The 14,874-nt window shown below is 39.8% G+C and overlaps 1 protein-coding gene across 1 annotated transcript; it reads right to left on the bottom strand.

The window, feature by feature from the left end:
* Positions 1-13,877: 13,877 nt before the first annotated feature.
* LOC132788111 (uncharacterized) lies at positions 13,878-14,500 on the bottom strand. Its single transcript, XM_060795430.1, has 2 exons — positions 14,423-14,500; positions 13,878-14,345 (listed from the first exon to the last, which is right to left on the bottom strand). The coding sequence occupies exons 1-2, from the start codon at positions 14,492-14,494 to the stop codon at positions 13,878-13,880; spliced, it is 540 nt and encodes a 179-aa protein (XP_060651413.1). The 5' UTR covers positions 14,495-14,500.
* Positions 14,501-14,874: the final 374 nt, after the last annotated feature.

Here is a 14,874-nt window from a genome sequence, read left to right as displayed (position 1 = left end):
AGCTATGCATGTCACGTAGAGCTGCGAATGCCGTTCAAAGCAGCGTCACCCACACTCACACACACACACACACATAGATAAAAAACCAAAAAAAAAAGAAGAAGAAAAAAGAAAAATAGAAGCTGCAATGGCATCACGAGTTTGGCCTCTGACACCCGCCGCCCGCCTCAGCTAACCCTGCTGCACCTCGATCCTTTTCACCCGCTTCTGCTGCTGCTGCTGTTGCTGATGTTAAATGCATGCCAAAGCCGAAGGCTAACTACACTCCCAGCTGTATGTGTGAGCGTGTGTGTAAGTGTGTGTGCTATGTGTGCGTGTCATGCCCGGTTGACGGGTTAGACAAAGTGCAGTGGTGGCCATAAAGTTATCTATGCCATTTATTCGCACAATTCGCTTGTTTTAAAGTTGTGCTCCGCATGCCAGAGTCCCAGAGTCCACAGTCCACCGCATAGCTGACAAATTTCCACTGGCAACTTTATTGGAGCTGACTGACATAATGCCATCCGAGAGCCATATACGTGCCATATATGAAATTTAATATAACAGCAAAATATAGTACAAAGAAGTAATATTAGACTGAACAATAGTCAGAGTTGAAGTGACAATTTGTTTGGTTTATGTGCCGAGTTGTGTACAGCATAAATATTGCAATACAAGTTACTTGCAATTTCAATACCAGCATGGAATACAATGGCTAATTGGAAGTTCTAAACAAACAATTCTATTTGTAGTACGAAATATTAAACTGGGTCAGATCTGAATTGTTTGTATTTCATTTAATTTGTTACTTCAGATGTGAAAGTTTCTTCCAAGATGTAATTAAACAATTCATTGCATTGTCTAATAATGTTTGAAATAATATAGTATTCTACTTTCAACTAATTTTAATTGCTTTTGATTGATAAACTGAGTCACAATTGAAATGGATGTAATTTAACTGCGCTATTCAAGCTCACAAATTCATATTCCATTTTATTATGAGCTTTGTAATTCGTTACTTAAAGATATGCAATAGTTTCTTTTAAGATGTAATTAAACAATTCATTACGTTGTTTCATACTGCCTGAAATTTCGTTTTAAAATAATTTAGTATTCGAGTGTTAACTAATTTTATTCGCTTATTCATTGATAAACTGAGTCACAATTGAATGTATTTCATTTTATTATCTACTCTTAAACTTGTTAGTTTGAAGTTGCAGTAGTTAAATAATTCATTACATTACATTACATACTTTTAAATATTTTAGTATAAAACAAAAACAGTATTCTTAGTCACAATTGTTTACAAATCATTTGTTTATCTGCTCTCCTATTTATTACTCTAATAGTTGCGATAGTTTCTTCCAGATAAATAATTCATTACTGCGTATAAAATATCCTATTAAATATATCAGTTCATAATAAAAGTAGTATTTGATTTTCAACTTATTTTGGTTGACATATTAAGACACAATTAATTTTGTATTTCATTTTATTGCCTGCTCTTTAATTTGTAACTTTTTGAGGTAGTTTCTTTTAATCTGTAATTGAATATTTCATTACATTTTCTAACACTTTCTGAAATATTGGATAATAAATGCAGTATTCTAATTTCACTTAATTTTAGCCAATAGCTATTCAAATTAAAATGTCATGGAAATATTGATCCAACACACGAAATCCAATTACTCATTGTAATAGTGACATCTCTTTATGTTTTTCATCAGCAATGGCTCAGCAATTTGTTAGGCAAGCCATAATACATCAATCAAGAAGAACTGTGGCACATTCGCACCTTGACAATGTCGAATTTCTATCAATAGTTTAGTCTGGGGTTAAGCAACATGACAGCTGAGGCCAGTTATTAATGATGCGCAGCCAAACATCTTTTTGATTAATGCTCACATCCCAAAAGAACGCCAGACAGTATTCTAATACCCATTCAAGCTGAACAAGAGGAGCAGTCGCTGAGCTGACAGACCTTAAAAGCATGCAAATAAAGTGCGCAACATGTCGGTGGCTACACTTTATCGTTTACCCTGGCAAAGTCCTTGCTCGTCTATCTATCTGTCTATCTGTCTGTTCGTCGTCTTTTGGTCTGCGGCAGCTTGTTAGCGCAGCTGCATATGAAATTCGAAGCGGGCTTTTGGCAATTTATTTCAATTTGTTGCATCAAAGGGCGGCACTGGGGGTCAAAAGTGGAAACGCATTGCGCATGCCGGCCTTAATTACGAGATAAATCAAACGGCTGGTGGAGGGGAGAGAAAGGAGAGAGGGAGGAAGAGAGGGCAACTCATAGTGCTGCATTTGGCTGGCCATTCATAATTGTTAGGCTGATTGGCAGCTCGTTTTGCAAAATGTTGGCTATTGGCTGTGCAACGCTGCGTATGCGTTATGCCAGAGAACTTCGGTCTATTGGAAATTGCGAGTCTACACACTCTGCAGTTTATTTGTCACGTAATTAACCTCCGGTTGTGGTTCAGCCAAAGTCTCGCTGCCGTTGTAGCTTTAATTAAAAATCTCACACCTGCTTTCTCTCGCCTTTTTCATCTGTTGCAGCTGGCAGCAGCAGTGTCTAAATATTTGATATTTTTCAAGCTGAAGCTCGAGTTTGGCCAGCTCCAGTTGCAGAAGAAGTTCCCTCTTGGCAACCGCAACCACTTGAACTTCGCCCGGCAATTGCTCCCCAAGGAGCATTTTGTTACGTACCGCGCTCCAATTAATTCTCATACACAAACACAAGAGCAAACAAACGCACACACATACACACACACACATACTCATACGCACAAAGAGAGCGAAGCGCAGCACATTACGCATACGTCGCGTTGCCTTTGACTTTCCCTTTGCAGCTTAACTGATTCATTTCAAGCGAATTAACATTTAGATTAAAAGGCAACACGCGCGCACACACACAAAAAATGCAAAATTACAGAAAATACACATACACCAAAAAAAAATATGAAGAATGAAATGAAAACTTGTGGGGGGGAAACGAAAAATATTAACATTTTTCATAAATATTTATTGAAAGCGGCGACTTGGCGACTTTCAGCCAAAACTGTTTCGACTGCACAGCAATCTAACTTCTTACAATATCAGACTGTGACCAGTACTGAACTTCCTTCGCCCCAGTCTCATTGCAAAGTACTTTGCATTCTGCACAATGTAATAAGAGATGAAAGCCAAACAACAGAAGCATCAGAACCAACAGCTGGAGCAAGAGAAGGAGAAATAAGCAGAAGCAGAAACAGAAACAGAAGTAGAAGCCGACCAACTGGCAACCGGACACATTTCTTGCTCTGCACTGAATTCAAATCGAAAATAAGTATGAGAGAAAGCGCAGAAAGAAAGAAAAAAGTAGCAGCTGCTTGAAGAAACACATTGTTATTATTGATATTACGCTGATTGCAATTTCAGCAATTCACTGGATACTTAAGGAACTGACTTCGAGAACAGTTCCATTTAATGCTGATGCGACAATCAATTTAAGATATTCAATTATGAATACTAAAAGTAGTTAAAGAAGATTTCGGTAGTAAGATGTTAGTGAACCGAAAAGTACTATGCAAAGTTTATTTTCTGTTTCCTACATTTGTAATTTTGCAAATTTCTGGCATGTAGCTAAATTTAACTCTCATATCTCATGCGTTGCTGTTGAATATATGAATGAATAACACAAAAATATTAGACTCATTGAAATGCAAATTGTTTGAGCCAGTGGCTGGCTTTAAGCTGTCAACTCTCACACTCTACATACGACTACAACGTTTTATTTATGTTATTCAATTTCACAAAATGTGCAGTCTGATAAAATGTGATGCGAGTCCCGCGCACTCGCATGCGATAAGTATTATATTTTAATGTTTTCGTATCTATGAACGAATGCTGCTTCTGTTTGCAGTGAATTGAACTTCCGTTTGTCGCTCACAGCTCACTGGGTTTTAATATAAAAAAACACACACATCAACAGCAGTAGCAACAACAACAACAAATTGAGTCACACGCTGCGTTCACTTCATAAAATGGCGCGGAGGCAAATCAAATTTCTTAACACCTACACAAAAAAACAAGTAAGAAAGCTACAGTCGAGTGTACTCGACTGTGAGATACCCGCTACCCATTTTGAATAAAAGCAATATATTTTGCGGTATTATTCTCAAAATATACCAAATATACTGCAAAAATTCTAAAAATATACCGAATGGTATATGTGGTATATCGATATAGTACCGCATTCAAAATATACCATAGACGGCACAATATACCAGATTGTCAGCCAAAGCAACTAAGACCCCTAGTAAGTAGGCGTGTTTGCCCATACAAAAGTATTTCTTTAATTACTTCCACAATTTTTCTCTGATCGCAACCAAATTATCAGGGATCATAACTACTATAGCTATTACTGTATATACCAAAATTCGTAACTCTAGCTTTAAAATTACGCTTGTTATTCGATTTTTTTGATTTGCGGGTGCTGAAGTGGGCGTGTCAAAAATTTGAAACAAACTTGATCTGCGTGCAAACATAACAAATGCTGTCGAAAAAAAATTATAGCTCTATCTCTTATAGTCTCTGAGATCTAGGTGCTCATACGGACAGACGGACAGACGGACAGACGGACACGGCTAGATCGTCTCGGCTGTTGACGCTGATCAAGAATATATATACTTTATAGGGTCGGAGATGCCTCCTTCTACCTGTTACATACATTTCTTGCCGGCACAAAGTTATAATACCCTTCTACCCTATGGGTAGCGGGTATAATAAAAGCAAGTAGTGGCAGAACATGTTCTTCATGCTCTTTCTCTCTCTTTGTGTTCAGTCTCTGTGTGTTTGCTCCTGCTGTGCCCGAGTAATATAAATAATAAGCATAACAGCAGGCGCGGCAACAACAATAGCAATAAAAGCGTAACAACTGCAAAGAGCAAAGACAAAAGCTGCTGATGCTAGCAGTTGAGTTTGCTGCTGTTGCTCCTGCTGCTGCTGCTGCTGGGAGGCAGAAGAAAAGTACAAGCACAAATGACAATTGACACGAGTTGGCAGCTTGCTGCGTTGCACAAGGAAGGAGGGGAAAAGGGGAGAAGTGGAGGATACTAGGTGGAGTCTACAACTTTCTGTTTGCACTTTGCGCAATTTATTTTATTGTTGTTTGGCAAACAACTTTCATAAGTTTCCAGCTGGTTCGCAAAACGCCACTCAATTTCGGTCGCCATTTGAAAGAAAGTTGTCAACTTGCGTTTTGGATTATTAGTTGCCATGGCGCAGAGAAGTGCGGGGGGAGGAGTGAAGAGGGTAGCTGGTGCGCCACGGTGGCAGTGCGTTTTGTGGCATTCATTACCATAAGCAGTTTGCCAGGTGGCATGCAAATTGGTCACGCAACGCAGCTGTGAATGCCATGCAAATTTTCATGACAAATCAGCAACAGAAAATTGCATTAATTGAGCGAGTTTCTCTTCCATTTTCCCCCTCTCTCTCTCTCTCTCTCTATCTATTGCTGTCTCGTTGTGTGTGTGTGTGGCAAAAGGATTTGCATACACAAAGTGAATCAATTCAAAGCCAAAAAGTCAATCAAACTGTAAAAATAAATGTAAATATAACAAATACAAACACAAACAGAACAGAGTAGAGTAGAGGAGAGGAGAGGAGAGAGAAAACGAGATAAAGAGAAAAGCTGTTCAATTGCATATGGTGAACTGTGTGTTGGTCAGCTCTGCGTCTAAAATCCACACTCGAAAATAGTCTCTAAACCGCTGTCCATTTGCCCCAAACAGTGAGTGTTTGTATTCGTATCTGTGTGTGTCTGTGTCGGTGTTTGCATGTGTGAGAACAATAAATAAAGTCTAGCCGGCGAACACTTCAAAAAAACAATTATGGCTGCCAGCGGGATACGCATGACTGCAACAGGAGCAACAGCAACAGCAGCAGCAGCCGCAGCAGGATTCATTCAACCGGGTTTGGGATTTGGGGTAACACTGCAGTTTTTTGGGTTTTCTCTATGGATTCGCCATTGGTTCACTGGCCGCAAAAAGTTTATGCGCTTGTTTATACAATACAAATATAGTTTACTATACGAGAATATGGCGAAAAGTCTTGCTAACATAAATAATATGCAAGAATGCAATAAAAGCATCTGCTCGACGATACGAATACCAACTAAAAAGAAGAATATGCTGACCATGAAAGGGAAAAGAATGAGGATTGATAGCAGCTAAGGACGAAAGTAATAGATAGAGTAACAGCTGAAGACAGTGTTTATGATTAATCAATAACTTAGCATTAGGCAAAATAAAGTTTGTAATAAATTGCCAACAATATGATTATTAAGAAATATTGATATGAGTGACTCAACCAAAGTAATGTGCACTTAGAATTAGAAAAGAATAGTAAAATGCGCTCTTAAAATAAGTATAATTTATAACAAACTATAAGTTGTTTTCAATTTTCAACACCATAAAAAATATTCAAATATATGATGAGTAAAAAATATATTATGAAATGCGCTCTTAAAAAAGTCTTATTTGTAATTAGAAAATTCAAGTTTAAAAATATATAAACAAATTTAGGTTTGTATTCAATTTCAACAATTATAAGAGATGTTGATATACGCGAATTGTAAATAAAGCTATTTAGAATGTGCACTTATTGTAGAGTTAAACTATTTAAGCATTAACGTATATATTTAATAGTCTCCAATATACCAAAAAAAAATGGTGATTAAAGTTTAAAAAACCATTTAGAAAGTACCCTTAGAATTAGATAAATTTAATTTAGAGAAATTTAAAAATTAAAAATAAGTGCAAGTTAAAGTATGTTATTTAATATAAGAAAAATATGATATGGGAAGGTAGACATTATAGAAAGTGACATTAGAAATATATAAATTGATTTTAGGAAACTCAAGCAAATAAAAATGAGATCAAATGAAAGTAAGTATTAAATTCACAGCAATATTAGGTAATGAAATACCATTTCAGAGAATCAAGCTATGCGCTTAAAATAAATTCCAAGTAAAATATGTCTTTCTAATACCAAAATAACTGAGCTGTGCTGCCAAAATATAATTGCAAAAGTCACTGATTGCCTACAGGGTATTTTATTCGGAAGCAAAACAAGTCGGATCAAATGCATGGCGTGAGTTGCTGCCAAACGGAAGCGGAAGTGGAAGTGGCTGTGTAGTTGTTATATGTGTTTCTGAGCATGTGAATATTTGTGTGTGTGTGAGTGTGTCTGTGTGTGTTGATAAAACAATAGCGCACAGTTCGATGGTCTACATAATTGTTTACAACTGTTGGCATTGTTTTGTTATTGACAAGAAGTGGCAGTCAGCTAGCGAAAATGCCAGAGGTTGAGCCGATGAACGGTTGAGAGACTGAAAGGGCAATGGGTAAAAGGTCAGTGAACAAACAGCTAATTTTAGCCATGTCATCTCGCAACTCGTTCGCACCAAATTAAAGCTGCTAATGTTATTACCAGGAATTTGTAGCACGACGACGACGTAGAGAGGGAGAGGGAGAGAGACAGAGCAAGAGCTATGTAGAGAGGTGTCAATGGATGATGGCAGGAAAAGCGCGAATTTGCCATCATCAAGTGAAATGCTTCCATATGCGAAATCAGATTTGGAATACATTCGCCTCAAAGCCAATTAAGGTTGCCAACCGTGGTTGTTGGCCAAAAAGGTTTCCCTTCGTTTGCTGCTGCGAACGAAAAGCAAGAGCAAGAGCAACAGCAACGTCAACAGACACTCGCTGTTGGGGTTGGCATCGGAGTTCAACTTGAGCGAAGCTGATGATGGCAATGGCAACAGCAACAGCAACAGGAACGGCAACAGGAGTGGCAATGGCAACACGCTGTCATAGGGCAATCAAGCAAGCGAAGAGGGAAAGCAAAAGACTGAGAACAGTTTGCGTATTGTATGTATGTATAAAAAAAAAAAACATATGCAACGCTGTCTAGCAAGCAATTTTTGTATCCCTGTCTGTCTGTCTGGCTTTGCCTTCTGCCTCTGCTTTCGGTCTTAAAGTGCTTGGCTGAAACTTTAATTCTATTGCCAATTGCAACCGCACACGACAGATGCAATTACATCTCTCTCACTCTCGCTCTGTCTCTCTCTCTCTGTCTACACACTCTCAGACTCTCTCTAGGTCGTAAATTGGCAGCGTGATATTAAATTACGTGTGACTTTCTACTTCCGCTGGCTGCAACGTAATCCATTTCCGGTTCGTTGGCTGGTTTACATTTACGGTTAATCTCGTGCTAAGCGCCTCAAATAAATTATTCGCAGACCTTTTTTTACCTATGCACCTTTCTTTCCGTCTCTCTCTCTAGTTCTGCTGCTGAAATTTGCAATTAAAATGCATGCCTCGCTGACGCTGACGCTGGTGTTGCCGGTTGCCCGTTGCCATTTGGCATTTGCTTGCAACGTTTTGTGGCAGCCGCTTGACCCAATTCCCAACACAAAAGTCAGACAGCATTTGGTCAGCTTCGGCAGCGGTAGCTCCTGCTATTTTTTTTTTATTTTGGGTTTGCTGCAACCAACGCTAATGTGTGGCGAACGCGAATGCCATACGAAATATAAAAAGTATTCGACTGATGCGAATTCTGTTGGCTTTTGTGGCGCTCGTTCCGCTGTTGCCGCTGCGGTTCTTAGCTGTTTATCAGGCTAAACGCGGCTAATGGATTAGAGAGCAACACTCTCCATCTCTTTCACTCTCTCTCTTTCTCTCTCTCTGTATTTACTGCCTAACTGCATTTGCATTTCCCATTCAACTGCTGATGCACTCTCGCTAGGCAAAAGCAATTCGCATTCCCTCAGTCCACTTGATTATGCGCTCGAATGTATGCTATAAAAACAAGAACACGCTCCGCAAATGCTGCGACACATGTGTGCTCCATTTAATGGATCGATTGATAGTTAACTGCCAGTATTAATTAATTAACTTTACGATTATTTCTGCTTGCCGTGCAAATGTGTGGCCTTAAAACTATATTTGCTTCTGACACTGTTTAAATGGGGTACGACTTTTTATGCATTTTTGCAGCCCTTTTGAACTTGTTCTTTGAAATCCAATTTTTTTGCAATTCATTTAAGTACTATACAGATATTTGCTTTTAAAATGAATTCAAGCTTTTATATGGGAAATTCTCAGAAATTCATTACTTCCTTCCGCTTCTATTCAAATATTGTTCAACAAATATATCAATATAACAAGTAAAATAGCTACAAGTGTGCTCGATTTTGAGATACCCGCTGCGTATTGTGAATAAATTTCACATTGTGGCATTAATCTTAAAATATACTAATACCCAATTTGATATATTTGTATAGTACTACACACCAAATATACCAGAATGTTACCGAAAGCAACTAAGGCCCGTAGTTAGTATTCATTTTATTTTTTCTTCCATTTAAATATAATGTATATAATAAATTTATCAAAATGCTACCGATTATATTTGCACCTTTCACTTAATTTCAACATACTTTCTGCGCATCAAATCAAACAAGCTCTGCATTCTTTATGAGTTGATTGCAACAAGCTGCTTGCGAGTCTTCACAATAGAATTGTAATGGAGCCTAAATGCTTTTGTCTGCCTGCAATTGAAGCCTGATTCAGCAGTCAGAAGAGACTTTTTGAATTGGCTAGACTTCGGAAAATGCAATTACAACACCGAGGCAAAATTCATCTACTGCGCTCAGCAACAGATTCCCTTTTTCGACTCCCTGCAAAGCCGCGAGAGGCAGTTGCGTTGTGGTGCATCAAAGCCAAATGCACTTAATTGAGTGAAGTGAAGTAGAGTGGAGTGTAGAGAGAGTGAGAGAGAGAGAGAGAAAGAGTCTCTCACTATGGAGAGACAAAGAGCTGAAGACACTGCCTGTGGACTGTGCACTCGAAGCGGCTGAAAAATGACTGGTCTATTAGCTCAATCAGGCATCGTTTCACCTGGCAGCGGTCAGTCAATTAAATGACTTTAAATTGGCTCGCAAATTTAAGGTCTATTTTCAGAACGGATGCCGGATTCTGTTTTGCCCGTCTGTCGCTTTCCGTTTGCTGTTTTTTTGAGTGGCATACATTAAGCGTTAACGTCAACCAGGCAGCCAGGCAGCCGGGTAACCAGCCATGGGAAATGTGTGTCATCATCATCATGTGGCTGCCGTTTGGTTGCACTCCGTACCCAAGTGCGCTCATTACAAGCTCCGAGGCTTTCAAGTGCCTTTAAATTGCCATTCAGCGTCAGTTTCAGTTGCAGTTGCAGCTGCAGCTGCTCTGGTGCATGCAGCATGCTGCATGCCTCATGCTTCATGCTCATATCCACATCTATGTGGCTGTCGCCTTGCTGCTGATTAACGCTGCTGAATTGTGACCATTTTGCGCTTTTATCGCTTTAATTGTTGTTCTACCCGTTTGCACTGGCATTGCCTATCCTGCTTCTGTTTCTGCCTCTGGCTGTTGATGTTGCTCTTGCTGTGGCTGTGACTGTGGCTGTTTCAGTCCGACGACTATGCTTCCTGTTGCCACAGTTTTGCATCCGTTTCCTGTTGCCAGAGCAGCGCCAATGGCAGTTCTCGCAGCCAGCAAAACTGACAGGCAATGCAGGTCACACCGCCATATCCCCCTTGGTTGCTCATCAATAGCATTACGTATACGCACAAAAGATGTTGATTTTTAGCAGTAGTTACTTATCAGCGCAAACAACAAAAGGTGCAAAATGAAATTTCATTACGGTTAGTGAAAAGCATCACCTGGCAATCAGCCAGGCGAAGCCAAACAACCAACTGTGCCAACAACAACAGCAACAACAATCGAGCAACGGCAGCTGCGTGGCCCGAAGGCGTCTCATTAAAAATGCCCCATTCTGTTGGCTGTCGACTTGCTTTAAACAATATAATTATTAACGCATAATATGCTCATTAAGCGATTAAATAAACATGCGAAATACGCATGGGCGATAAATATCGTCGTCTACTACGTGATATGTTTAAATCATTTGGCATCAGGCATCGGAAACATTGTTTGCCACCATATTTGCACAGTTGATTCGCTTTGATAAATGTGCATATTGAATATATCGTATATGCAGTGCTATAAATTATATGCCGTAGTTTGTATAAGCTCAACTCACTATAAAACATAGAGCATAGCAAGCGTTAATACTATTATAACGTGGATGATGCTCATTATTGTAGTCTCAGCTTTAACCGCATTCATTAGCTGTGCAGAGAGATAGAGAGCTGGAGATAGAGATTGAGAGCGATGGCATGTAAATCCATTTAAATGATTGCGCTTTGACGTTAATTAGCCAAAGCACAAGCGCAGACTACAAGCATAATCAAATCCTTTTGGACCTCCATCACTGCATCCCTTCAACCTTTTGCACTTTATCTTGTTGTCTAGCTGGTTATGCATCTCAGGGATTTAATGTTGAATATGGCTGCGATGCGTTGCGATGCGATGCGATGCGATGCAATGCAATGAGTATTTGCAATTGGGCTTCAGATGTGCTCAATGGCTTCGCAGTTGGCAGTTCACAGTTTGCAGCTTACAGTTTGCACTTGCTTGTTAAATACTGTTGTGGCCATAAAGCCGCACATTAAATGCGCAGTCGAGTAGTTCGGATTGTAAATCACATTACACATACGCCTCGTTGTCTTGTGTGCGAGCATGCATTAGCTTGAGCTGCATTTTAATACACATAGCGCTAATAATTCACACAATAAGCTCGAAGGCAGGCCAGGCAAATGCCATTGCCATTATTCATAGGGCAACCAAATACTCGTAGTCGCAGTCGCACTCACAATCGAGGGTGGTAAAGTTGGGAATGGAAACCCCCGAAAACATGTGTCTGTGCGATACAAAACAGGTAAGCAACGTCATATGCTCTGCAGCCCTTCGTATGGCAACTAAAATATGGCAAACTTTAGTGCCACCGAATGCTATATGGATGCGTCGAGTTGGAAGATATTGTGGGTGGGAAGGGAGGCAGAAGGGAGGATGCCAGTTGAGTCAGCTTCGCATCGCACAAAGGCAGACAGACTGTGGGAGCGACACGTTTATAGCATTTGCCAATGCCCAGAGTGTGCTTTTCACTTTTATTGTTGCTATTGCTGTATTACTCTTACCTCAATGCTGGCAAAGTGTTTTGTATCTGCTCAGGCTGAGGCCGACTATATAACTGTCTGCTGTTGCCTCTATTGCTGCTGCTCCTTGTCTCTTTTTATCTCTTTGCCCCATGTCGCTTGACTCTGTCGGTGGCAGAAACATGAGCTGCAGCAGCTGCACCTGCTACAACATAACATACTTTCATGCATTTATGCGATTTGGTTTTACCAAGTTTACCTTTTGTTCTTACTGCTACTTCTTCTACACAGCATTTTTTCCAACTGTGTTTTTTATGACAGCTTGCAACATGTGTTACTCGAATTTCCACAAATGTTTGTTGTCCCTCTACTTGTTACGTTAGTGGCTTAACAGACTAGCACTGCATGTGGTACTCCACTGCACTCCACGGCTGTCAAATCAATTAATTATGAGCTATTGCGTTATGTTTTCAGCCTGTCTAACTCATTCTCTGAATTCTTCTGGGTCGCCCAATTGGATGACCGCACACACACACACACACACACATGCAAGCGAAATAAAATGCCAATGAAATTTGCGTCTGACAAATTTGTTCGTCTGTGCAAAAATGGTTTGTTTGTTTGCCACAACCCAAAACACACACACACACACTCTCACATAAGTCTATATATATAAATGGAATTTTTCGATTTTATTGCTCAATGAATATAGCAGCAACAGCAGGAGAGCAGCGGGTGTTGGTGACAGTATCCACAGAAATCCGGCCTGGATTGCATTAATGTGCGGCATTTAAATGCCTTGCGACCGCAAAACAAAACACCAAGCAACGTCCAAAGCCAAAGCCAATGCCAGCCAACAAAAAAAAGGGACATTCTGCATTTGCATGTTTACAAAATGGCCCAGGCAACATCACTACAGACGACCAAAACATAAAATACAGATGCTCGGCTTCAGAATACCCGTATTTTTCTAATAAAGTGTTTTGCTGTTTAGTCATTAACATCAACTGCTTTGATCATGCTCTGCTTGCTAATTGAGAAGCGACCGTAAAGACCACTGCTTGCCATGGTTGTTCCACTGCTTGCCTCAGCTATTAAATGATTTTCGATGCTTGTTTAATTGATGTACTCTAAAAATAAAAAAAAAAAAGTGTTATACAAATATTTCAAAATGCATATTCCATAAAATATTTGCCATACAATAATATCAGCTTAAAAGTGCGACTACAAAGCTAAATAAATACACAAGCGAACATCAAATACTCGTTAGTTGTGCGTTCAGCCATTGAGTGCGGGTATTTTCAGACAGGTTTGGGTCAGCAATTGCAGACGAGACGGAGGAAGAAGGGTAGCGAAGCAGATACATATTGTTCACATGGCTGTTGTTGGATTCAGGCCCAAAAAACTGGCGACACACAACACACAACGCACAATTCGCATTGTTTGGCTTTTGTCAGTAGCAACTAAGCTCCCAGCTTCCTTTTTGCTCTTTTGTGTATGTGTTTGTGTGTGTGTTTGTGCTTGTGTGTTTGCTCGCCTAATGCATGTGCTGTGAAATTCGGTGATTTATGACATTAAATGCACAAAAATAGGATTTTATTTGAATTTAATGGGTTTTTAGTGTGTTTTAATGTGATCCATTTGCGGAAATTTGCAGATTTGCAGGCATTCAACAACCGAATTTATTTTACAGCTCGACAAATTTGCTGATTTAAAGTGCACAACTCGAATCTAATTTAATTGCATTGCTTTAAAATCATTTAGGTAAAGTTTTCTTGTTATTCTTTATAGCATCATTTGACTTATTTCGATCAAACACTTAACACCTCCCAATTAGTTTGCCACGTTTTAAGAAGCGAAAATTCCCATTCAAATATCCGATGGGCATTATTTCCGGCCAAGTATCACTGTTCATTAGCAAATCCTTAATGTAATATGTGCCCTTAGGCAAAGGACAATGCTTGCCATCGAAGGGCAGATTCGTGTGTTGACTGCGTTGCAGCGTCGATTTGCCATAAGTGCCAATATACAAACGCATGGCGCGACAAATGTTCATCTGCGGCACCGAGAAGATCATGTTTCGCCACTCGCCATTGCGCAGCGGATCAGTTTGAAAGTCCACCGACATCTGAAAGTTGGCCGCATCCATGTCCTCGTTGATGCGAACAGTTCCATTGAGCGCACGCTCGCGACCCATTAAACGAATGTCAGTGAAATCAATAATGGGTTCGCCCTCCACTTCCAAGGCTTCGAATAGTATAATTTCCACGCTGTACAGTTTGCTGGCCTTGCGGCGCGAGATTAATGCATAATTAGTTGAGGGGGCGTGTGCATTCAAAAGTTCAATTCAAAGAGCTCACTTACCCAGCACGTTGCCAGCGATGTCAAAAGAACAATTTGAGCAGAAGACTTCATATTGCGTTGTGGTAATTGCATTTCAGATGCCAACCGACCACATTTATATATATGGCTCTCAATTAAACAGTTTGCCATGTTTTTGCCCATCTAATCGCATTAATTTGTGCAATTTTGTATGCGCACACACACGAATTAATTGGAATTCATTGTGTTGCCGCTGCCGCTGTTCTATCTCAATATATCAATTAAAATTATGTGCTGTCTGTCTGTCTCGTATCGTATCGAGAGAAAGCAAATCATCAAATCATGCCAGTCATGTTTCGGCACTGTATACGCTGCGTATACGTAATATTACGTATACGTATATGATGGCGCGTCGATAGAGAACAAGAGCGAGAGCGAGAGCGAGAGCGAGTGAGAGCAAACAAGGGCCATATGCACTACCAATTTATGGCTTC

The sequence above is a fragment of the Drosophila nasuta genome, chromosome 3, assembly GCF_023558535.2.
Source record: "Drosophila nasuta strain 15112-1781.00 chromosome 3, ASM2355853v1, whole genome shotgun sequence".
Taxonomy (NCBI): domain Eukaryota; kingdom Metazoa; phylum Arthropoda; class Insecta; order Diptera; family Drosophilidae; genus Drosophila; species Drosophila nasuta.
The sequence above is the reverse complement of the archived record's forward strand: the minus strand, read 5'-3'. Positions and strand labels throughout refer to the sequence as shown.

Excerpts from the sequence above, each read along its gene's own strand:
- LOC132788111 (XM_060795430.1), bottom strand. The coding sequence starts at position 14,494 with ATGCAATTACCACAACGCAATATGAAGTCTTCTGCTCAAATTGTTCTT. Across the intron at positions 14,346-14,422 it reads CATCGCTGGCAACGTGCTGG|GCCAGCAAACTGTACAGCGT; the intron begins GTAAGTGAGCTC and ends TCGCGCCGCAAG.